Genomic DNA, 25,361 nt, shown 5'->3' with positions numbered 1-25,361 from the left:
GACTTGTGGGGATGGGAATTTGTTCATTTATTCTAGCTTTCTGGAAAGATGTGGGAAAAGGAACAGAAAGACCACACTGAAAAAAATTAACTTGAATACTCTAGCAGAGGATTTTGTTTTGCTGTATCAACAGCTGTATAGCAGGTTCAGAAATCATAGCCGTAAATCCTAACAGTCATTCAAACATTATCACATGCACATGCTAGCACAGGAGGCATCCGTACACCCTTTAGAAAAGTAAACATCAATTTTTATAGAGTACATTCAAAACTTAGTTTTTATTTTCTCATTTCCATCTTCCAAAATTCTAGACAGCAGATGCACAGATCAGGAGGACTCAAAGCAGACAAAAACAAAGTCAGAAACAACACAGTCTATACCTAATTGTTCAACCATCCTTAGGATTCACCTTTGGATTTAAAAAGTAAAACTAAGTACATGGAAGGACTGGCTAAACAAATTCAAACAAAAGTTTAAAGTAGACATCGAACAGATTTATTTTCCACTGACCATAACTTTAGATGAATTTGACTGCTCTTAGTGTGCTGAACTGAGCAATGTTGGCACATTCATAGGAGCCAACTTTTCAAATTATTGGGGGTGCTAAGCACAATGGAAATGACCCCTCCCTGGACACACAAGGAATTTTCTCAATATTGGGGGTGCTCAAGCACCCACAGAGTCGGCTCCAATGGGCACATTTAGAATGACAACTTCTGCATGAAGGAAGCCCTTCCCTCTTTATTCAACACATAACTGTGAAATAATAGTAATAATAACTTAAAAAAAAAAGCAAGTGCATTTTTTATAATATACCACTGCAATTCTCAAACCAAAAGGAGCAAGTGCCTACATGCCATCTTTTTCTTTTGATGCAGGCACAGGAAAAAAATGTTAAATGCTCCCAGGTTTGAACCAATTTAATGTTTTTATTTTTAAAACAGTACTTGTCTGATTGTTAAGCACCTGCTTCTCATACCATGAAGTCTGTTTTAGTGGCCCTTTACTATGTGAAAACATCTTTGCACGAATGCAGGGAGTCCCTATAACCAGCACCTCCAAATGACACAATAATTTACAATTTAGAACTAATTACTAGTCTAACCGATAAAACCAATACTTCCTCTCTCTACATCTGTATACTGTAGAAGCCAGCATGTTTGAAAACATAAGTGAGATGAAATGAAAGTGCTGTCAACAACGAGGATGCGGCTGCGCGTGGGTTTGCTTGCTTTGTTTTCCGTGAACGGGGATGATGGCTGCACGGAGGAGAGGGAACGGGAGATCAATCTAATGGGCTTCGCTTTCTGACGTCATGCCGTGCCGTCTCCTGTTCTAACTTCCTTGGAGTCTGTGCTGCCTGGACTCCGGTTCCGGATGCTGTGCTCAGTCTCCTCTGACTCAACTTCCTTCTTATTTCCGGCAGGTCGCCGGAATGAGTGAAAGGAGTTGTGTGTTGTATTATCGTAGGGGACGGGACACCGGAGAAGTAAAGCTGTGGGATTGTTAATGGATGACCTCAGGTATGAGTTTGACGGGGGTTGTGGTGCGTGCCGTATCGCGGACAAGGAGAAGAGTGGAAGATGGCAGATCATGGGGAGGGGAGGGGAGGCCGGCTTCCCGATCCCCGAATGCGTGTGAGGAGGGGGTCTCTGAGTGTGAGGTCAGCTGAATGCGTGTGAAGAGGGGTCTGAGTGTGAGGTCAGCTGAATGCGTGTGAGGAGGGGTCTGAGTGTGAAATCAGCCGAATGCGTCTGAGGAGGGGTCTGAGTGTGAGGTCAGCTGAATGCGTGTGAAGAGGGGTCTGAGTGTGAGGTCAGCTGAATGCGTCTGAGGAGGGGTCTGAGTGTGAAATCAGCCGAATGCGTCTGAGGAGGGGTCTGAGTGTGAGGTCAGCCGAATGCGTGTGAGGAGGGACCTGAGTGTGAGGTCAGCTGAATGCGTGTGAGGAGGGGCCTGAGTATGAGGTCAGCTGAATGCGTGTGAGGAGGGGCCTGAGTATGAGGTCAGCTGAATGAGTGTGAGGAAGGGCCTGAGTGTGAAGTCAGCTGAATGCGTCTAAGGAAGGGTCTGAGTGTGAGGTTAGCCGAATGTGTGTGAGGACAGCCGAATGTGTCTGAGAAGAGGTCTGAGTGTGAGGTCAGCCGAATATGTGTGAGGACAATTAAATGCGTGTGACTTGGTATTTTTGTTTGTCATTCATTCACATAACCACTGCTGTGCGATAACACCTTTTTAAAACTGAAATTATTACGTTGGATCAAACCATTTGTACAGATGGGTCATTCCATGCCAAGTGGTCTAAACTTTCCCCCCATCATGTCTCCAATTTTGTTCAAATTTTATCTGTTGCGCGAGTCAGGTGTTAAACGAAGTTTCCCAAAATTTGAGGTCTCTAACTGCAATAGTTGCAGATCTAGACCCCGTTTTCTGAAATGTCAGTCCATGAGCGTGCAACATTTACCAAAATGCCATTTTTGGGGGTCTAATAAAATCCAAACACATTTATAAGAATGGCTAAAAATTTCAAATCCTGTACAGTTTTTGATGCTAATTCTGATGAAATACATTTTAACATTATGGATGCAAAATCCAGTCAAACAAGTTGACTCAAAGTGTGCATCAAAATTGGTGGCGACTCATCGGAACATATTTGGACCAATATTCAGACCGTAACAACTTCCATGCAAACAAAGATACGGACTTGAAATTTTGAACAAGCATTATGCTGATTCAGGCAGACTCTTATTAAATAATTGGCTTTGAACTTTGGTACATTTTACCATTTGCGCTGACAGTGCCAACTTTGAAGAGATCCTGCAGGGCGGTTATAGATGCTGGTTAGTTGCAAATCTAGCAGTATTATGTTTAACACCCGACTTGCGCAACAGATAAAATTTGAACAAAATTGGAGAACATGATGGTGGGAACTTTTTTTTAATTTTAGACCATTTGGCATGGAATGACCCAGATGTCTCAAAACGATTATGCAATCTATGGTATTAAGCCAAATTGATTATTGTAATATTGTTACCGGAAAGATAGTTACATCGACTGCAAAGTTGAGATTAGAAGGATATTTGAACTACTTTGGTTGCCAGTAAAGGCGAGGATACATTTTAAATTGTTGCCATTTGCTTTTAAGATTTTATATGGTTTAACCCCAAAATATCTTCAAGATTATAATTTTTGTCTGCTCTCCTTCCAGGGCATTACATTCTGCTCAAGGACTGTGTATCCCAATGACAATAACTTGTCGAAAATCGACTACTAGGCAGAGATCTTTGGTAAGGGTCCAGCGTCCTGGAACAAATGGCCACGTTCTATCTGTAATATTATGTGTTATACTTTTAGGAGAGCTGTTAAAGGTTTTCTTTTTACTTTATACCTGACAGGTGTTTGATTCTATAGAACTTGGATTATTATCAAGGAAATATATTGTTATAATGAGGGATTGTCTCTTTGATCCTTTTTATTTGATGGAAACTGCCTGGAGCCTTTTTTGGTAAAGTGGAATAAAAATGTCAAGATTAGATTAGATAAAAACCTTGCTTTCTTAAAAGCAAGACCAGTGGGTGAAAACAGCTTTCAAATGTACTCCCTATTCCCCCAATCCCACCTTCAGCTAAACATAAAGGAAGCCAGATCAACACAGGAATAGGGATGGTGGGATTCCCACAGGTGTGGGAGAACTTCCGTCCCTATGGTATCCTTTGGAAGAGGATGGAAGAAGTCGGATAAGCAGCATAAAATCTATTTTACTGCTCTGGGATCTTTGCCAGATACTTGTAACCTGGATTGGCCACTGTTGGAAACAGAATACTGGGCTTGATGAACCTTAGGTCTCCCAGTATGACAATACTTATCTAATAATACATGTATGATAAAAACAGCTAAAAAAAACCAACATAAAATAAAACAAATCACTACAAAACCAAAGGTCAAGCACATCAGAGCAAATTTTAAGCCAGACATAGCAAATAATCCTTGTAGTGGCACTTAAATGTAGTCAGATGTCTTTGCTGTTCATTCTCCATGGGCACTTTGTTACATTTATAGGGTCCAGTCACTGGAAGAACTCCCTACTTGCTCTGTTGAAAAGCAGGCACCTCAAGATCACAGGCCACTGCAGAGCACAGAGTTTGCACTGGTACATCAAACATATAAACGGCGAGTGACCGTACTCACTCGCAAATGCGCAGTAGAGACTTCCCTCTCTGTCCCGCCCCCGCGTCAATACGTGATGACGGGGGGGGGGGGCGGGACAGAGAGGGAAACTGCGCCGCCGAGGTTGCTACCGCTCCCCCCCCACTCGGAGTCGCCGCCGCCACCCCTCCACCCGGCCTGGGCCCTCTCTTCCCTTCTGAACTTACACATCCATTCGCCGAACGCAGCAACGCACATCAGCTGAGCTGCAGTGAGCCCTTCCTTCTTTGCCTGTGGCCCCGCCCTCCTGTGACGTAACGTCAGCGAGGGCGGGACACACACAGGCAGAGAAGGAAGGGGCAGCTCAGCTGATGTGCGTTGCTGCGTTCGGCGAATGGATCTGTAAGTTCAGAAGTGAAGAGAGGGCCCGGGCCAGGTGGCGGCGGTGACGACTTCGAGTGGGGGGGAGCGGTGGCGACTTCGCGGGGGGGAGGGGAGCAGTGGTGACCGCGGGGGGAGGAAAACCTCAATACCAGCCCGTTTTTACGGGCTCAACGGCTAGTAACACTATAAATTAGTACACAGGTAGAAAGAAGAATCTTGGTATATGTAAAAATAGTTTAAACTTTATACCATAAGCAACAGATAAGGTAAAACATGCCCAAATGTTGTCAATCTGTACAACCAGATACTGCTGAGTTCTGTACGATTTGTAATGAATGGACACAAGAAGCTGATGAGCCTGGATAGATAAAATTAGTTGTCCAACCTGCTCAGAACCATAGCCTGTAAAAATCATTCCCACTGATAGTCAATGCTATTTAACCGTCCAGCATATTGCTTAACCGCTTATCCACCGATATTCAGCAGAGGATAACCAGCTATCCGCTGCTGAATATCCCCAGTTAGTGGCCAGCTGGTTATATTGTGTAATATAACCATCTCTCTGCCAGTTTAGCAGCCATATTTGGCGTTGTGAAAACTGATTATCTTTGGCCGGTTTCAAGATAACCAGCTAAGTCTGAATATTGATACAGCCGGTTATCTTGAAACCGACCAAAGATAAACTGAATATTCAATGCTGGTCACTGGAAATAGCCCAGCATTGAATATCGGGACCCAGCACTGACTGCTGCCTCTTTGAAAATCAGGTCTAGACAATAAAGGTCGCAATTTACATAGCAAGCCCAACTTGAAGTAACAAATCCGACTCGCCAATTGTACCTGTAATTTAAAAGGGAAGGGAAATGGGACTTGATATACCGCCTTTCTGAGGTTTTTTTGTACATATATTTAGGTACTTATTTTGTACCAGGGGCAATGGAGGATTAAGTGACTTGCCCAAAGTCACAAGGAGCTGCAGTGGGAATCGAACTCAGTTCCCCAGGATCAAAGTCCACTGCACTAACCACTAGGCTGCTACTCCAAAACAAGAATCCAAAAGGACCCCCAATTTCACACCTGACGTGATACTTTCACAGAAGTACCCAGAAACAGCATAGTTGAGTCAGAAGCAATGAACAACAATTCAGATTCTGCCACATTTAAGAACAATCAATTGCTTGTCAACCATCCCAATATACTGTCAAAAATGATAAATGTTAGAAGAATATGAATGATACTATAACAGGTAGCTTGGAAGAATATTCATAGAGCATATATGTGTACACATGCTAACACTGTGTGTACAATGAAACATCTTAATAGGTAGTGATCAGGACAAGATGGGTAGTACAGACATTGGGATAAACAGATGGGTGGCTCATCATTCAATTGAATCAATATCTTTTCCATCCGTAAAGCAGATTTCTTTGTATTGCATCACCACATGTATTAAAGGCTTGGGAGACGAGCCAGGCTTTCACCTGCTTCCTGAACGCTGGTCTAAGTCACAGGGTGTGCAGTAAGCTAGTGCAGGCAGGGCCGGTCTTAGGGCGAGGCGACCGCGTAGGGCCTCACGCTCAAGGGGGCCCCGCGCGGTGCGCCTGAAGTCGCCCCAACTGCCCAAGCTCCAGTCCCCCCTCCCTCTGAATTTTAAAAGTTACCTCGACGTCGGGTTAAAGCGGCCGACACTGGTAGCAGCAGCAGTGAAAAGCATGCGAGCTGCTCAACGGCGCTTTGGGAGTCTTCCTTTCCCTCGTTCACGAGGGAAAGGAAGACTCCCGAAGCGCTGCCGAGCAGCTCGCACGCTTTTCACTGCTGCTGCTACCAGTGCCGGCCGCTTTAACCCGACGTCGAGGTAACTTTTTTCATTTGCCGCTGTAGCGATACTGAACTTGAGAGTGAGTAGACACTGAGAGACTTTAACACAGTAAGTTTTATTTTACAATCTGCTTTTATTTTGTAATCTGTTTTTTTTCTGGCTTTCTTTGAGCAGCGTTCTGTTGTACTGTCTTTGCAATGTATAAAATGTATGGTTTTTGAGCAGTCTTTCCCTTGGAGCTGGTGGGTGGGAGGGAGGGAGAGAGAGACTGGCCTTGGAGCTGGGAGGGAGGGAGGGAGGGAGCTGGGGAGCCCAGCCCGGGAGCTCAGAGGGAGGGGTGGCCGGCCCTGGAGCTAGGGTGGGGGCGGGGCTAGGATGGGGCCCCATTAAATTGGTCTGCATAGGGCCCCGCACTTGCTAAGACCGGCCCTGAGTGCAGGAACAGAGTGAGAGTATGGTCAGTCAGCACACGTTTTAAAGGCTTGTGAGAAGAGCAAGGCTTTCACCTGCGTCCTTAACATTTGCCGGCTCAAAACCTCTTGCTCCTATAATCCAGGGCTGATAGAAGAGTGGGACATCGTTTAAAGAGTTCTCACTTCCCAAATAAAGCTGCTACTGGCTCGGCATATAGAAACCACCTGTGATTACAACAAGAAATTCATTTACTTTTTCAGCTGTGTAATTGGGAAACCCTCAAATCCTGTTCCCGTGGTTCCTAAGATAATACTTTATTTATTTATTTATTGCACTTGTATCACACATTTTCCCACCTATTTGCAGGCACAATGTGGCTTACAAAGACCTGTTACGGCATCGCCATTCTAGGGTAAAAGATACAATTAGTGCGCTATAGAAATGCTAAATAGTAGTAGTAGTTACAAAGAGATCAAGGATGACAAAAAAGAACTAAGCAAACAGTTAAAGAAAGATGACATTCAAACTAAGGGTGGAGTGGTGATGTGTTATAGTTGTTATTATTTATTGCATTTGTATCCCACATTTTCCCACCTCTTTGCAGGCTTAATGTGGCTTACAATACATCATGAATGGTGGAAATATATTAGAAAATAAACATTTAGTGTTACAGAAGGATCTTGGTGAAGATGATATTAGAAATACAAGCAGATAATGTAAGATAGTCCTGAATATATGTGGAGGAGTTGTGTGTATTCACATTGGTTGATCTTTGTGGTAAGCTTTGTTAAAGAGATGGGTCTTCAGTAGTTTGCGGAAGTTCGTTAGTTCATGGATCATTTTTAAGTTGCGCGGCACTGCGTTCTATAGCTGTGTGCTCAAGTAGGTAAAGTTTGACGCGTACATTAGTTTGTATTTTAGACCTTTGCAATTAGGGAAGTGCAGATTAAGGAATGTGCGGGATGATCTTTTGGCATTCCTGAGTGGTAAGTCTATCAAATCTGACATGTAGGCTGGTGCATCTCCGTGAATGATTTTGTGAACTACTTCAAAATGAAATCCCCATCGCTCAAATGAAAGAGGTGATTAGTATTGCTCAAGCTCATCTTCAACAGATGTTGCAATTAAATTCAGCTTGCGTCTAGGAGCTCTTACACCTGCCCCTTGGTTTTCTGTAGAAACCTGTCAACAAGTTGCAAGACTAGAATTGGCTTGGATAACGGTGTTGCCTCCAAAAAACCAAAGCTGCCCACATTCCCAAAGCTGAAATCGGCTTGTCGTATGGGAAATGTGAAAGCTGTTACCTCTTGGCCCAAGCAATATTCTGTCATGAATGTTCCCTTTATTAACAGTTATGTTGGAAGCCTTTAATGCCGGGGTTCTTAACCAGTGGCGCCTGAACACCCAAGGGATGTGGGAAAAGATCAAACAGGGTGCAGAGAAGGATCTTGAAATCTGAGGCAATTAATTGAAACCTCCTAGATAAAGGCAGTTATTAGGACAGCGTAAACTCTGTATTACTGTAATTATAGCGACACGTTAGCAGTTAGTGGTTAACAGCAACACATGTAGCTTTCGGTAGTCTCCTGTGGATGTGTGGTTTAGGAAGGGGACGCAAGGGTTTATTGATCAGAAAGCATCTAGTGGGGGCTTCCAAAGCACAGGGATGATGCTGCTTCTCACCCTGTTTTCCTATTCTAAACAAGCTATTTCTTACATGCACTAACACAGCAACCACACGACTATCCACAGAGTCCGACACTCACGGACGTAGAGTTATGATATGAAGTTTGCAGGAGGAAATACATGGGAGCTGGAATAACCAACACCAGGACAAAATTCAAGCATGCCTGGGACAGATGCGAAGGATAAGGGAGGAAAATGACTGGAGATAAAGGAAGTTTTCAGTGACTTGAGGGGAGTGGAAACTGAGAACCTTGGCTACTATCAGTTACCATGTTTTTGTGTGTTTTCTAACCCACAGCTTGAAAGAGTTTTCCTTGGTGTTTCTGAGAGACGGGTGTAGCTTCTAGATTCAGCTCTGTCACCAGCTCTGTTCCTCATGCTTCATGTACTGATCTAGACGGTGTCATGCAGTGATGGAAAGCGGACCAAAGCCTGGTGGCTTCTTTCAGGACTCTGCCATTGACTCGGATCTGGAGAGTGAGGACCTGAATGCACAAGCTCAGGAGTATATCAACCGTGTTCTGCTCAGCCCTGTGGAGGGAAGCCGCCCGGCCTGCTGCATTTCTCCTGAGCCCTTGTGTATGGGCACCAGAGCTCTTTGCCTGAAGCCTGGTTCAAGTTTGGATCTGAAGAGGTCTCCTGTGAGTGAGACATTGGACAGCTCATGCTTGTTACTTCTCCCATTGGAGCTTATATTGGAGATCTTTGCCTATCTGGATGCTAGATTCGTGCTGAAAGTTCTGCCACTAGTGTGCAGTACACTGAGAGACATTGTGCTGGACAAGGCAACATGGAGGATTCGTGTTCAGAAGAGAATTCAAGCCTGTTATCCTGTGGTAGAAGGTAGGTTCTCCTGTTTCACATTTTCAGAAGAGATATGTTGGCATGTTAACTTGTGAGGATTAACCGCTCCCTTCACTGAGTGGCTGATGTATGACGGCCAAGCCTACATGGGAACACTTTTTTGGTTGGTTGAGCAGACAGTATCTCACTGCCACATTATTCCTCCTGTCCTAGAACAGATGGGGCAGCAGGTGGCATGGGCAGATGAGGGCTTCCTGTCCTGCTGGTGGGTTTAGGACAGCAGTAAAGTAATGCGGTCCCACCAGACTTATTTTCAGGTCAGATAGGCACACTAAGCTCATTAGTAAATCTGCTGAATATTCCACAGCCCTGATTTTAGTCTCCTGTGCTGTTCATTGATTCTAGGCCTCCTGGGTTTCTGCTCCTGAAGTAGCCACAGCATATCCTGCATCCAGGGAGGAGATCAAAGCTTGTTTTTATTTAGTAAAGGCTGAGGGTCCTGGACTGGAAAGTCTCCTGGAAGAGTAAGCGGAGCTGAGTGCTGTGAAAGCATGTAACAATCATGCAGTCAGATGTCAGGAGCTGCTGACCTGGCTCCTGCTTGTTTTTTTTTTTGTGGTGGTGGTGGTGGTGGGGGGGGGGGGGGGTCATGACTTTCTTATCCTCCCACTTTGGGCTTCCAGCTGAGCTTTCATTAGCATCCACCTCAGGATTTCTTTTTCTATGGTTTAATTTTTATCACCTCCCAGTTTTGACTGGGGCTTCTCCTTCCCAGAGGCTGTGAGCATTAGTTCCACTGTATCTCCAGCCAACCCATGGAGCAGATGCTGTGAGTGGAAAATAAAATCTGGATCCCTGTGCAGAATTAATATGCAGCTCAGCCCCTCCTCCCCAGAATGCATTGAGTTGGGTGATAGACACAAAGAGTGGAACTATGGTGTCTTCACCAGTTATGAGCTTCCTTACATCCCATCTTTCCTGGTTCCTTGCAGGCGAGGATTTTGATTGGCCGGCAGCGTGTGCTGACCTGGAGGAACAGCTGCAGCACTGGTCAGAGGATGGAAGGAAGATGGAGCATTTCTCACTGGGAGACGGACACTTCGCTTCAGTGGACTCTGTTCTTCTGCTGCAGGTGAGAACTCGCCTCCATATTCCAGCCTCGCTTTGCACCTGCCTCCCGCTATTTCTCTCTTTGTTTCTATAGTGTGTTGGATGCACACTGTTGGAAGAGAAAACTGATGAGAGAATTCTTTTTTCTTCCAGGGAGGGGCGCTCTGTGCATCCGGCTCCAGAGACCGAAAAGTCAATATCTGGGACATGAGAAAACTGGGCCAAGAGGAGGAAAAGGTTCTGGTGAAATCTCTGGGTGTTGAGCACAATGAGACGCACAAGGTAAGCTGAGAAAGTGAGGCTCGGGCTTCTTCCATTCACAGATGGGGGGAGTACAGCCCCAGCCCTACCCCTCTGTGTCTGAAGAGGTATAGAACCGGTGTCTGACAGATGTTAGGTGCATCCTCCCTCCTCTCTCTCTCTCTCTCTCTCTCTCTCTCTCTCTCTTTCTCTCTCTCTCTCTCTCTCTCTCTGTAGGACCAGTGTCTACAGTGTTTCCCAAGTCTGGCCCTGGAGTACCCCTTGACAGGTTTCCAGGATATCCACAATTAATATACATGAACTTGATTTGCATACACTGCCTCCTTTATGTGCAAATCACTTTCATGCATATTCCTTGTGGACATCCTGAAAACCTGACTGGCAAGGGGGGTACTCCAGGACTGGACTTGGGAAACACTGATCTAACTGATATTAGGTGTAGCTGCCCTCCCCCTTCTTTCTCTCAGGAGGGATGAGAGAGGCATGCTAGAGTCTCTCAGATTCTGCACTTTATCTTGTACAGGGCTGGGTGTGGTCACTGGCGTCCAGAGGAAATATCCTGTGTTCTGGTTCCTGGGACAGCACCATTAAGCTATGGGATATGGAAGCAGAGGGGCAGCAGTGTGGGGAGATCAGGTAAGAATCATTGCCGGCAGAGAGCAGCATGTGAAACGTGCCCCAGGATCCTCTCGGCAGCTCTCTGTTCAGCAAATCCTCCAACTCCCAGCCTATGGTTTGGGTCCTGGTGAGCTTCCCACTGAAGCACTGACATTCTGAACCTTCCTTTCAGGGGCAAAGCTGCCATCCTCTGCCTTGCTTTCCAGCCGGACATCCTGGTGGCAGGTTCCTGCGACAAGAGAGTAACAATCTATGATCCCCGAGGTTAGAGCACTGTGGAACTGGGGTGAAGGTGCGCACTGCACTTCAGGACATCAGACAATTCTTCCCTAAAATTAATGGCCAACTGTGGATACCAGCGCTCACACCCACTCTGGGTGGGAGCATGGAGAAATTAGATCTTACCTGTTAATTTTAGTTCCTTTGGGCTCACCAGTCCAGTCCAGAATATGTGGGTTGTGTCTGTCAACCAAGAGATGGAGACAGAACTGTAAACAGTCTACACATTTTCTACTTCTGCAAGAATTTTGGGCCTACACCTGGATTCAAAGTTCACTTTTCAGACTCAGGTTAATATTTTGACCCAGTGATTTTTTTTTTAATGCATAATCTTTATTGCATTAGAAACTATTTTGACCAAGAACACATTCATTTAATTGTTCAATCATTAATACTGAATCTATTATACTACTGTAATATTATTTATTGGGGTTGTACTAAGCAAGTGCAAAAAATACGGCACGGCGCCTGATTTATCCTCTAAAGAGATTGGATGGGCTGTCTGACATGTATATGAAGGTCCATTTGCTACCTATACATGCTAGAACATTATTTAAATAATTCTATCTAATATTCAGGGTTGCTTACGGTCTTGTACCATTATATTTTTTTACATCATTATATGGTTTCAACTTTAACAAGAGCTACAAGATCTATTAACTTGTTTCCCTATCCACCCTTAAAGGATAAAAAGAAAGTTAAGTAGCTGGATAATTTCCTTGCTTTTCAAGCAGCAAAACTGGATAAGGATATTTTGACAAAGTTCCTCATGAGAGACACCTGAGAAAATTAAAAAGTCATGGGATAGGAGGCAATATCCTTCTGTGGATTAGGAATTGGTTATTGGATAGAAAACAGAGGGTAGAGTTAAATAGCCATTTTTCTCAATGGAGGTGGATGAATAGTGGCGTGCCACATGGATCTGTACTGGGACCAGTGCTATTTAAGTTAACATATTTATAAATGATTTGGAAAACAGACCCACAAGTGAGGTGATTAAACTTGTAGATGACACAAAACTATTCAAAGTTGTAAAAACACATGTGGATTATGAAAAATTGCAGGAAGACCTTAGGAAACTGGAAGACTGGGCATCCAAATGGCAGATGAAATTTAATGTGGACAAAGTCAAAGTGATGCACATTGGAAATAATAATCCAAATCATAGTTATCTAATGCTAGGGTCCACCTTGGGGATCAGCACCCAGAAAAAGATCTAGCTGGTGTTGTAGACAGTACACTGAAATCTTCTCAGTATGTGGTGGCGGCCAAAACAGGATGCTAGGAATTATTAGGAAAGGGATGATAAATTGTTTATCGTTTAATTATACTAACATTTATTGTCAAGCAAATCAGAACGGTTTACAATTACAAACATTACTATAAAACCATAAAATAATAAATACATAAGACCAAGAATGTTTTGATGCCTTTGTATCACTCCATGGTGCGACCTCACCTTGAGTATTGTGTTCAGTTCTGGTCACAGTATCTCAAAAAAGATATAGCACAATTAAAAAAGGTTCAATGAAGAGCCACCAAAATGATAAAGGGGAAGAAACTCCTCTCATATGTGGAAAGGCTAAAGAGATTAGGGCTCTTCAGCTTGGAAAAGAGATGGCTGAGGGAGGATATGATTTGAGGTCTACAAAATCCTGAGTGGTGTAGAATGGATAAAAGTGAATCGATTTTTCACTCTTTCAAAAAGTACAGAGGACTCTCAGTGAAATTGCATGGAAATATTTTTAAAACAAATAGGAAGAAATATATTTGTTCACTCAAAGAATAGTTAAGCTCTGGAACTCTCTGCTAGAGGATGTGATAACAGTGGTTAGCGTATCTGGGTTTAAAAAAGGTGTGGACAAGTTTCTGGAGGAAATGTCCATAGTCTGCTATTGAGATAGGTATGGGGAAACTACTGCTTATCCTGAAATTGGTAGTATGGAATGTTGCTACTGTTTGAGTTTCTGCCAGGTACTTGTGACCTGGATTGGCCACTATTGGTAACATGATACTGGGCTAGATGGGCCATTGGTCTGACCCAGTATGAATACTCTTACGTTCTTATGTAAGTTTCCATCTTCTGTTCCAGATTCTAGACATTTTAGAAGCTTGATTAAATCCTATTTATTTTGGAAATTTCTTGGTTTTAGTGACGGATGTAATTTGTATTGTACTTAAATATATTGCTTGATACTGTATTTCCTGGTTACATCCAGAATATTTGTTGTTATCCACATAGAACCACAATGATAATAGCAGATTATAAGACAGGTTATGTTTTGTGAAAAGTCTTGTGTGCTTCACCTTTTATAAGAGCATCATTCAGTGTGAGGTCATCAGTATTTTGAATGACAAAACAATGGGCCACGTGACTTCCTTTTCCTGTTGAATTATCTTATGATATTGTTGTTGAAGAAATATTTAAAAAAGATAAACTTGTAAAAATAACAAAATAATTGTGCATTGAATGTGCTGAGAAAATTCACATTGCCCCTAAATAGTTTATTTCAGCCAAGTGAGCAAAGATCAGCTTAGAAGCAGTTTGTCCTATTCTGCTTCCTCAAAGGAGGTCAAGAAATCATCAGAAACCTCCTAGACCCCTATCAGCTTTTGGCAAAATTTAAAGAAAGCCAGCTCCTAAATTTTTCTTGTACTGTTCCATATGAAAGGAAGAAAGAAAAAGACCCTGACTGAGAAGTAAAAGAGAAACAGTGTTGGGAAGAAAAGGTAGCACTGTAACAAATGAGAAGAGGGGATTATAATTCCATAACGCTACATGCAAATGTTACAGGAGGAAAGGAACAATTTTCCACATTAAATACAGAAAGAGAGCAGATGTAATTGGCTCTAAAGAAGATGCTCAAATGCATTAGAGACCAAATTCATACTCCAATCCGAACAAGCAGCATGTCCAGCAGTGGGAAAAAATTTCCACATTTAAAAGACCTTTTCAAATGGCCACACAACCCAGCAAAGCTGCTAAGCAAACTATCAATAAACCTAGGACCAACTGTTTACAAAGGTCAGCCTGTAGTGATGGCCTAAATATGGGCAACCAGTGGCCCAGAAGATAAGACGCAACCTGAAAAGCATGATTGAGAACTTGCAAACTCTCACAGCAGAGCACTTCTCAGTTTGAAACAAAAGCTGTAATCTTTCAAATGCAAGCGCTGAAGAGAGCTCAGAACCAGTAGACCTAAGAGAATCTTGATAAGGATGAATGCTGTCATTGAGTACTTTCATTCCACTGCATTAAGGGAGTTTGTGCTGAGGTAGCTTGCTTAACTTCTGCAAGGTGCACTGCTGACTGAACTTGCAAACGCAACAGAGCCCAATGAGAAAAAAGCAGAGCCCCTTGGGCCACTGCTGTGCTTTTCACACACCCCTGAAGTATGCTGCTGTTGTGTTCAAAAACGTGCATACCTCCTGGTCTTGAAGGAGGACAGTGAAGCTCAGCAACACCTACTCATAGCACTTAACTGTGGATGATTGAAAGACTAGGAAGCATTTCTTGCTGTCCATTTCATCTGAGCCACCTGACCTGAATAGAAAACATTCCTTAGTCAGAGGCTGGCATTCGTAGTCAAAGCTAGCAATTTGGAGAATCCAGATTCACGTCACAAAGGTGCCATTGAAACTAGCATCTCAAGGTGTTGGAAAATGAATAAAGGAATCTGGTAGAGGTTAGACAAACTCCAGCTTGCAACCATATTTCACCACATCCATGACATGTAAGCAGAGTTCTAGAAGAACTCCAAGAACCTGGCATTAAACAAACTCCCCAAGAAGCAGACCCTATATTGAGAGACTCCGTTTGTGAGAAGCAAATGGGAAACAGACACAACTGTAATTGGAGCTGATGAGAGGATAATAAAACTATCCGGTTTACAATATTGTAGAAATGTACTGTATTTAAAACAACCAATCTTGCTTCTTCCCATCCAAGTATTTATTTTAACTGCCAAAGTAAAGTCCTTTTTGTTTTTTTTAAATTTGGGACACATCCTGATCTATTGGGATTCCAGTTCTCCAACTGGACCAGGAGCCTGCCTCGCCAAACTGTCCAAGAGCTGCAGTGTATCAGTCACTATCCACTGGAGAGAGAGATATACTGAAGACTTCAGTGAAGAACTCAGGACTTTTGCTTTTCTGTTTCCACCTGCTGGTCGATGGACATAACTCATATGTTCTGGACCGGTCTGGTGAGGATGCTAAGGAAACTAAATTGCCCCTTTCCTTTCCATGTTTAGGCTCCCACCCTTGAAATTGCTCTGTTGCCTTTCAATGCCTTGGCTTCCAAACATGGGCTGTCTCCTTGTCAGTGGTTTCTCCTAAAGATGTAGTGGCCACTGAAGATTAGAGGGCAGAAGGTGGCTTCCTCATGCATATGTCCACTTAAGTATGACACTGCCTTCCACTCCTGAGCCTAACATGAAATATCCATGTTCCCGCCAGGGAATCCTGATTCATAGTGAGACTTGGTTGAAATGAACTATGTTCTTATCGGTCTGCTGTCTTTCAGTATACAGAGTGGTTAAATTAATTATGCTTGTCTCTGAAGCCTACTCCCACCCTGAACCTGTATTTTGCTCCCACATGGCTCTCCTTATACAGGATTTCTATTTGTCCTGCCCTTCTTAATTCACCCAGTTTGTTTGTCTCCGTTCTCTCTTCTTGCCCTGGCAGCTGCCCACCCCCTCCTGCAGAGCCAGAAGGTGCATTCCAATGCTGTGCTCGCCATCCTGGCCGATGAGCGGTACATCCTCTCAGGCAGTGAGGATCGGACACTTGTAATCTTTGACCGGCGCTGCAATGACGTCTTACAGAGATTGCAGGTACGCACTGCTTGCTTTCCATCAGACTGATCTTTCAATATGGCACATAGCTTAAACCTCAAGTATTAACTGAATTTAAGCCAGCTATCCCTCTGCATAGGATTGGTACTGAAAATTAGTTTTTGTAGATTAAGTTGCTCCCCCCAACCCACCCTACCTTAAGAGCAGTGGGATTTTCAAAGGGGCTGATCTACCTACTAACTCCATAATTAGGTGGCAACCTCATTTTTGAAACTCGGCCCCTGTGTGCTGAGCTGGTAAAGATACTCATCCTTCTACCTGGAATGAGCACAAGCCACATTACTTGCTCTGTGATCTTGGACTCTGTAAGTCTGTCTCTTTCTTCTTCCTCAGCTGGACTACTACTTGCGATCAATGTCCTATGAGAAACCACTACTGTGGGCTGGAGATGGACATGGTCTGATTCGAGTGTTTGAGAATAGGAGCGGCAGCTTCCAGCCTATCCGGGTACTTGTTCTTTATGTGTGTTGCTCCTGGGAGTCTGGAATACGCTGTATGAACCTCACTGTGCTTTCTCTCTGTCTCAGTGCTTTGATATAGGTCATCGATCGCAAATCACTGGTGTTCAGTGCTCTCTGGGTGCTTTGTACACCACATCCACAGACAAGACCATTAGGGTAAGAATTCAAGCTTTCCTGTAGAGAAGTGAACAAGACACAGTCTCCTCTAGTTGTTCTTATCCATGCTAGACCAGTCCAGTTGAGTGGATTATGTCCCCCAGCCCAGCAGATGGAGTCAGAGAAAGAAAGCTCAGAGCTGGTGCTGCCTTCAGCTCCTTGGCATTTCTCTGGCTTCAGCAGATAGTGCAGACTTACCTGTTAATTTCCTTTCCTTGAGTCCTGCCAAGCCAGTCCAGAACGGACCCATGGAAGCCATGGCAGTCAAGAGTTCTTGGTCTGACTAATAGAGAAAGCTAAAACTAAGTATGTTATATCCCACTCTAAAGATAGTTGTTCCCTTGGTGTAGGGAATTCTCATTCCTGAGTTAGTGATCATGAACTGATGTTCCTCAGCGACCCTCCAGACCGGTCAAGACGCGTGGGTTATGTCCTCCTACCAGCAGAGGGAGACTGAGAAAACACTAAGCTTTTGAAGCCTGTATATATAACCTGTGCAGAACCTCCACTAGCCAGTATTTTCTCAGTCTCAGCAGAGGTAGCAGTTGACAGCCTGTGCAGTCTCCAATAGTCTGGTGAGGTAGTTTGTCATTGGGTCGTAGGATTTTTTCCTTCCAAACTTTATTCTGTTGCAGTACCCTGTACGTGTGTGTAAAAAAAAAAAAAAGTGCTTTGGGGCCCTGGGTCCTGTGGGGCCCAGTTTTTCCCCCTGGGGTGTTACACCTATGTTTGGGTCCCTCCCCCTGTGCTGCTCTCTATTTCTGTTTGCTTGGCAGCTTTGTGCCTCGGCTGCTTTCTCAGTATTGTAGCCTTGAGTGCCTTACAATTTCCAGATGCCAGAGTTAGAGTACTGTGCCTTTAAGGTCAGTTATTCTATTTCATTTTGCTTGCCAGCTTTGTGCCTCGGCTGCTTTCTCAGTATTGTAGCCTTGAGTGCCTTACAATTTCCAGATGCCAGAGTTGGAGTACTGTGCCTTTAAGGGCATTTATTTCTTTATTTTCAGCGGACCGAATGGGGGTTTCGATTCCTTGCTGGAACGAGGGAGCAGCGCTTTCTTCAGTGCTTTTGCAGTGTGAGTGAGTTTTTGGTTTGGCGCGTTTGCGGAACAGCTTTTCCCTTCCCTCGTGGTTTATGGCGGCCCAGCTCCTCCGATGTCGCGCGTGCTTGTGGCGAGGGGTAGAGGCGCCGGGCGCTCAGTGTAGCTTTGCGGTGCGCCTATAAAGGTGGCTGCGGCTCCCCCCGTCTTGACCGCGGAGGGATCGATGGTGTCGGGAGTCTCCGGGTCAGCGGGAGCGTAGGCAGGGCTGCTGTCAGCAGGAACAGTTTCGGCGGGAACGGCCGCCATCTTGAGTCCGACGCGGCCCGTGGAGCCAGCTGTTTTTGGGCCTGCGGCCTCCGTTTTTGGCACAAAAGGGCCTAATGACGGTCCAGGAATGGTGGGCTTTCCTCCAGATTTTGTCTGGACGCGGTATCAGGCCTGGAGATCGGGACCCCCCCCCCCCCCCCCCCAATTGGAAGAGGGGGCTGTTTCCGTCTTGGCTGAGAGACCACGGTTAGAGTGGTCAGAGGACAGGCAATGTTTTTCTCCTGTAGCTGCAGAAGCTGCACTTAGTGATCTGGGGGAGTCAGATGGAATTGATGGCTCTCAGGAGCAGGATTGTTGGATTCCTGGAGAGGATCCTTCAGTAGTGCGGATTTTCCATAGAGATGAGCTGTCAGAACTCACAGATCAGGTGTCATCCACCCTTCAGTTTGGTCCTGAGGTGGCTTTGGGGGAAACTGTCCAAGATCCGTTGGTGAAGGGCATTCAGCGTCAGGCGTGATCCTTCCCTATGAACAAGGATCTCCGGGAGATGATTTGACAGGAATGGGATTTGCCATGTAAGGTGGCAAAGGCAATGGCGAGGCTTTATCCCCTCCCTCAGGACGATAGGGATTCCTTTAAGGCTCCCACGGTAGATGCAGTAGTGACGGCAGTAATTATAGCTACGGCTATCCTGGTTGATGGAGGAATGGCCCTCCGTGATCCTCAGGATAGGAGGTTGGGATCTTTTCTCTAGCGTAGTTTTGTTTTGTCGGCTCTAGCCCTGCAGGCCTCGGTTTGTGGGGTTCTGGTAGCTCGGGCATGTTTTCATTGGGCCGAGAAGCTCCTGGATGATTCGGTAGATGTTGGTTCTTCTGGGGGTCAGGAGTTAGCCAACTTGGACATGGGTTCATCCTTTTTGTCTGAGGCTTTTATGATTTGTTGCGTACTTCAGACAAAAAATATGGCTATGGTTGTGGGTCTCTGCCACTTAAGGGAGCTATGCTCTTTGGAGAAGATTTGGACAAGTTAGTGTGAGGTCTTAGTGATACCAAGGTTCTATGGCTTCCAGATTTTCGGTTCAAGGCAGGGGCCAGAACTAGTTCCTCGGGGATGGTTTAGGGAGGCTCAGCGGTATAGGCCGGGCAGATCGAGTGGGACCTACCCCTAGCTGTCTGTTCGTCTGTCCAATTTAGATTGTAAGCTCTGTTGAGCAGGGACTGTCTTTTCATGTTAATTTGTACAGCGCTGCGTAAGTCTAGTAGCACTATAGAAATGTTTAATAGTAGTAGTAGTAGTAGTAGTAGGACCTCTAGGGGTCGGTTTTTCCAGCGCACACAGTTCTTTCGTGAGAGTTGTCGCGGAGGGCGTGGCTTTTCCACGGGAGGTTAGTATTCAGGCCGCAATTCCCAATGAAGGTGTGTGGGCTCAGGCTCTGGTGCATGTTGGGGCTCGGCTGAGTCTGTTTTACCAGAGCTGGGCCAAAATCAGGTCAGATCAGTGGGTTCTCGAGATGTTTCGAGGTGGATATGCGCTGGAATTCGAAAGCTGTTCTCCCGAAGTGTTTCTAGAATCTCTCTGTCAGTCTTGGAGCAAGAGGGCAGCAGTGAGGGACACTCTGCGGTGGCTGCTCGCGTTGGGAGCCGTGGTTCCTGTTCCTTCAGATCAGCAACGCTCAGGGTGCTATTTGATCTATTTTGTGGTCCACAAGAAAGAGGACACTTTTCGTCCCATTTTAGATCTCAAAAGGGTCAATGCGGCACTCAAGGTGCCCTCTTTTCGGATGGAGACGTTGCAGTCGGTCACTGGTGCGGTCCGGAAAGGAGAGTTTCTCACTTCCCTGGATTTGACGGAAGCTTATCTTCACTTTCATTCGTGCGGCCTTTTGGTTCCAAGTTACAGGGTCCGATTTGTCGGTTCCTTGCAGAGAAGGCGCCGACGGCCCGTACTTATCGTCAGGTCCTGGGCCTGATGGCGGCGACCATAGAGGTAGTTCCGTGGGCCAGGGCGCACATGCGTCAGGTACAGTCAGCTCTGCTAAGTCGTTGGTCCCCTCTGTTGCAGGACTTGGAGATGTGTTGTCCGCTGTCGGTGGTCCCTCATCTCAGTCTCCGCTGGTGGCTCAACCCGCGCAATTTGGGAAAAGGAATGCCGTTGGAGTCCCCACAGGGGCTGGTAATGGTCACGGATGCCAGTCTGCAAGATTGGGGGGCACATTGTCTTGGTCAGGTAGCTCAAGGCCGCTGGTCTCGGGCAGAAGCAGAATGGTCCATCAACCGGCTGGAAACTTGGGCCATTCGAGTGGCGCTCCAGGCCTTGCCGTCGGTGGTTCGCCACAAGGCAGTCCGAGTGCTCTGCGACAACGCCATGGCAGTAGCGTATGTCAACCGTCAAGGGGGGACGAAGAGCCTTGGCAGTGCAGTTGAACTCATCTTCAGGCTCTCTTGGCAGCGCATGTGGCCGGGGTAGGTCACATAGATGCAGATTATCTCAGTAGGCACACTCTAGATCCCAGAGAGTGGTCTTTTCTTCGGTCAGTGTTCCAGTGAGTTGTGTCGGTCTGGGGACTTTCGGTGATAGATCTTAGGGCAACGGCTCGCTATGTGCAAGTTCAGAGATTTTTTTTTTTTCAGTCGCTGAAGAGACCCTCGAGCAGAGGGAATCGACGCTCTTCTGTTGCCTTGGCCTCGGGAGTGGCTGTATGTGTTTCCTCCGTGGCTGTTAGTCGGTCAAGTAATATAGCGCATCAAACTTCACTCCGGTCGGGTGATTCTGGTGGCTCCGGATTGGCAGTGTCGACCATGGTACGGAGACCTGGTGCGGTTGGCAGGGGCGGCGGCCCTGCCTTTGTTGGGATCAGTTCTGTGTCAAGGCCCGATAATCATGCCGGATCCGGCTCGGTTTTCGCTTATGGCTTGGCTCTTGAGCGGCACAAGTTGAAGAGGGGGCTTTCGTCCAGTGGCTTTGCTACGATGTTGAGTTCCCGTAGACGATCCACTTCCTTGGCGTATGTCCGGGTTTGGAGAATCTTTGAGCACTGGTGTGAAGACCATCGAGTTCGGCCGTGTCGCTCTTCGGTGGCGGAAGTTTTGGAATTTTTGCACGATGGTGTTGATAGGGGTCTGGCCTTATCTACACTGAAGGTTCAGGTGGCAGCTTTGTCATGTTTTCGTGGGAAGCTTCAGTGAAAGTCCTTCGCTTCTGTGCCTGAGGTAGTGCGTTTTTTGAAGGGTGTTAAGTTGCTGCGTCCGCCTCAGTGACGGATGGTGCCTCCGTGGGATTTGAAGCTAGTTTTGGATGCTTTGATCGGGCCTCTGGTATCGGCATCTTGTAAGGATTTATCTTTAAAGACGGTCTTGTTGGTGGCGATTACTTCAGCACGGAGGGTTTCAGAGCTTCAGGCTTTGTCTTGTAGGGAACCATTTTTGTCCTTTCTGAGGGAAAGGTTTCGTTGCGGACGGTGCTTTCCTTTTTTGCCCAAGGTGGTTTCCGAGTTCCATGTTAATCAGATCATCTCTCTGCCAGTGTTGGGTGATATGGCTGGAGATTCGGAGCAGCGTGGTATTGCCAAGCTGGATGTCAGGAGAGTTTTGAGTTATTATCTCTCTGGAACTCAGGACTTCAGAGCCTCTGACCGTTTGTTCGTTCTTCATGCTGGCCCAAAGAAGGGTGCAGCGGCTCCTAAGGTGACCATAGCACGGTGGTTGAAGGAGGCGGTTTCATCTGCTTACTTGGTGAAGGGTCCTGTGGTGCCTAGGGGCTGGTCTGCTCATTCCACTAGGGGAATGGCAGCCTCGTGGGTGGAGAATAGTATGATTTCTCCGTTAGATATTTGTCGGGCTGTGGTTTGGTTTTCGTTGCATTCCTTTGTGAAGCATTATAGGATTCCTGTGCATGCAAAGGACAAGGTGCGCTTTGGGGCAGCAGTTTTGACCTCTGGCCTTAGTAGGTCCCTCCCGTAAGTTAGTTACTGCTCTGGTACGTCCCACGCGTCTTGACCGGTCTGGAGGGTCGCTGAGGAAGGTGAAATTAGATCTTACCTGCTAATTTTCTTTCCTCTAGACCCTCCAGACCGGTCAAGAGCCCGCCCTGTCTGTATTGGAGGCCAGGAGGTGTGTGTGTTGGATAATTCTTGGCTTCTGTAGATTGTTGTTTCTCTAATTGCAGACTCTGTTTATTTCTGGTTTGTGATAGGAGTCTGGGACAGGTGGGGCTCTTCTTTGATGGTCCACCTGTAGAAGCCCAACTGTTTTATCAAAGGCAAAGGAACATGTTTCCGTAAGAGCAAGCGGAAGATGTTTCTTGATTTTGCAGTTTACTGTGACCACGTACAGGGTTGCTAGTTGTTGTTAGTGTTTTTTGTTTCTCTGCTTTGTCAGGGTTATACTGGCTAGTGGAGGTTCTGCACAGGTTATATATACAGGCTTCAAAAGCTTAGTGTTTTCTCAGTCTCCCTCTGCTGGTAGGAGGACATAACCCACGCGTCTTGACCGGTCTGGAGGGTCTAGAGGAAAGAAAATTAGCAGGTAAGATCTAATTTCACCATTTTGGCTGCACCAATTTTGGCTTTGGGGGTAAAACCCAAACATGAGAATTGGTTTCTATGGGATACCGAAGAGCTGAAGGTAGTACCAGCCCCCTGTGAGGGGAATGAAGTCAGCTTTGAGCTGTTTTTCTCTGGTTCCATCTGCTGGCAGAAGGACATAACCCACTCATCTGGACTCGAGGAAAGGAAATTACAAGTAAGTCTAACTTTCTGGAGATGTTTGAGTCCTTCCTTAGCTGCTTCTATCAGTTTATCTCCAGGACCCCTCCCCCTTCTCCATTCATGCTGATTAAATCTTTCTACCTTTTATCTTTGCAGATCCACATTCCAACAGACCATCCTCGCACTCTCTGCACACACAGCCACAATGATGTGGTGAATGGGGTAAGACTCTCATGCATAGGGGTAAAAAGCCACTGCAACTTCAGCGCTCCTTCTTGTGGCATCGATGTGCAACTGGAAGGGGTGACAGGAAATGTAAATGAGAGTAAAGCTTGACAGGACAGGGTTGGGTGCCAGCACGTTCTAAGGATGGGGAGAAAGGCATAGGTGGTAGGTATTTAGTGATTGTGGTTCACATGTCATACTGCCAGACATGCGGGTGTGAGGAGAGGTGATGAAGGTGCAACGGAGGCCCAGTGTAGAGGCGCTTTGCTTGTGCGGTAGAGCCGCAGGGTGCTGTACGTGTTCTCTGGGGTTAGTGTGTGTATATAGATATGTTTGTTTGTTTATTTTATGTAATGTACTGCTTTTAATTTATCAGGACAAAGTGGTTTACAATACAGATAAAAATTATACAAATTAAAAAAAAAAGTTAGAAAGGAACTGCACAATTAAAATAGGACAGACCTACAACATGTGCATACAAGAAACACATATCCATCATTGAAAATTAAAACATTAAAAAAACAAACAAACAAACCTCCCCCACACACAAACACACTTTCCAGTGTTTAGCAGTAGCTTGTCTAAAAAAAAAAAAAAAGGGGTCTTCAGCAGAGTATGAATTACTTTAGGATTAGACTTGGCTCTGATTGGTTTTGGAAGTGATGGTGCTAACCCCAAACATGTTCTCTCTTTTAGTAGCTTCATAAGAACCCTTAGAAAAATGGGGAGTGACCCCATTCTATAGTGCTGAAGTGATCTCAGTGTTCGGGGCAGAACCTACGGAGTAGTCATTGGACTTAAGTGTAATGGGCTGCTATTCATAATACGCCTTATGGGCAATACATAATACATAACATTTGAAATTTTATCCTATAAGATACTGGCAAGCAGGGAACGAGCCATGACATAATGCAATAGATGTACATTACCTAACCTTTTGGTTAACCCTATCCAGGCGGGATTGCGCGTAGTAACGTGGAATTATCAAACAAATGTTTAATAACACATAGTTGTCTCAACTGCAGAAATGTGGGCGTTAAAATTTAACTTGTAATCAGTGCTAACTGGATCTGCTGGCTGAGAAACAGTGTTTTGCCCAAGTGTTGCGTGGAACTGAACACAGTCCACTAAGCTTCTCTCTCTCTCTTCCATTTCCCTTGCAGATCAGTGTTGTAGGGAATGTGATGGCTGTGGCATCTGGAGGGCAGTCGGTGGAGGTCTGGAGAATGAATGAGTCATAGAGAGGCCAAGCATGCAGTTTTCCTTCCAATTCCGCTAGCTGCTTCTTCCATGTCTAGTACAAGAGACTTTGACTCCAGAGGGAACAGCTGCTACTGTGATTACAGAGGAGGCGTTTGCTGTTTGTGGTCTCCGTTAGCCCACGCTACCTCCTGCCAGGACAGGACTACCTCTGCCAGTACACTATGTTCCTGATTTTCAGTTATTGAACGTTTCCTTGTGGGATTGCTTGTTTAGGAAAGCATCCTGTTAATCGGGCACCACCCAGACCTGCTGCAGAGCGGATAGGATGTGAGAAGTGTTCTGGGCTTGACGTGTTGTAGTAAAAGGTTTTCAGGTTGTCTTTCATGTGTGTGCCTCAGCTTGCTGGGCAGTGAGGGGACCCACATTTGCTGTAGCTGCTGCTTGTCTGTGGCAACAACACAAAATTGCACACAGTACTCAAGATGCGCCGGCCCCAGAGAGTGAAAGAGGTATTATTATGATCTGTGCTTTGCTGTGTGACGTTATGTTTGCCCATCACCACTGATTCCAGACTGTTAGTGTCCCTGCCCTTTATCAATAACAGCCAGGACTGTGGGACATTTGTGTAGATTGGGGGGGAGGGGGGCTTGCACTATTGCTGCCTGTTTTATACCTCTCCTATGACCAGGCTGTGTGTGTGGAGCTTGCACTGCACTGTACTGTAGTTGGTGTGTTTGTGTGGGCGGAGCTTGCAGTGTTATGCCAGGCACAATGCAGGCAAGTGTGTGAAGCTGTCACTGTGCTGAATCTTTCCTGTGGTGGGACAGGGCTGCAGATCACTTGAGGATTTTATGCTCATAGAAGGATCCTGTACTAATTCCAATGGACCGGTAAAAAAATAGAAATCAAAGCCGAACAGAACAG

General features: G+C 45.6%; 1 protein-coding gene across 1 annotated transcript; it reads left to right on the top strand.

Moving 5' to 3' along the window:
* Positions 1-1,357: 1,357 nt before the first annotated feature.
* Positions 1,358-25,361, top strand: FBXW9 (F-box and WD repeat domain containing 9). Its single transcript, XM_030196940.1, has 12 exons — positions 1,358-1,523; positions 3,209-3,287; positions 8,748-9,292; positions 10,246-10,385; positions 10,517-10,645; positions 11,148-11,260; positions 11,415-11,506; positions 16,211-16,359; positions 16,714-16,827; positions 16,908-16,997; positions 23,166-23,231; positions 24,398-25,361. Exons 3-12 carry the CDS (start codon positions 8,863-8,865, stop codon positions 24,473-24,475), a joined length of 1,401 nt encoding a protein of 466 aa, XP_030052800.1. The 5' UTR covers positions 1,358-1,523; positions 3,209-3,287; positions 8,748-8,862; the 3' UTR covers positions 24,476-25,361.

Source organism: Microcaecilia unicolor, chromosome 3 (genome assembly GCF_901765095.1).
Source record: "Microcaecilia unicolor chromosome 3, aMicUni1.1, whole genome shotgun sequence".
NCBI classification, from domain to species: Eukaryota; Metazoa; Chordata; class Amphibia; order Gymnophiona; family Siphonopidae; genus Microcaecilia; species Microcaecilia unicolor.
The sequence above is the reverse complement of the archived record's forward strand: the minus strand, read 5'-3'. Positions and strand labels throughout refer to the sequence as shown.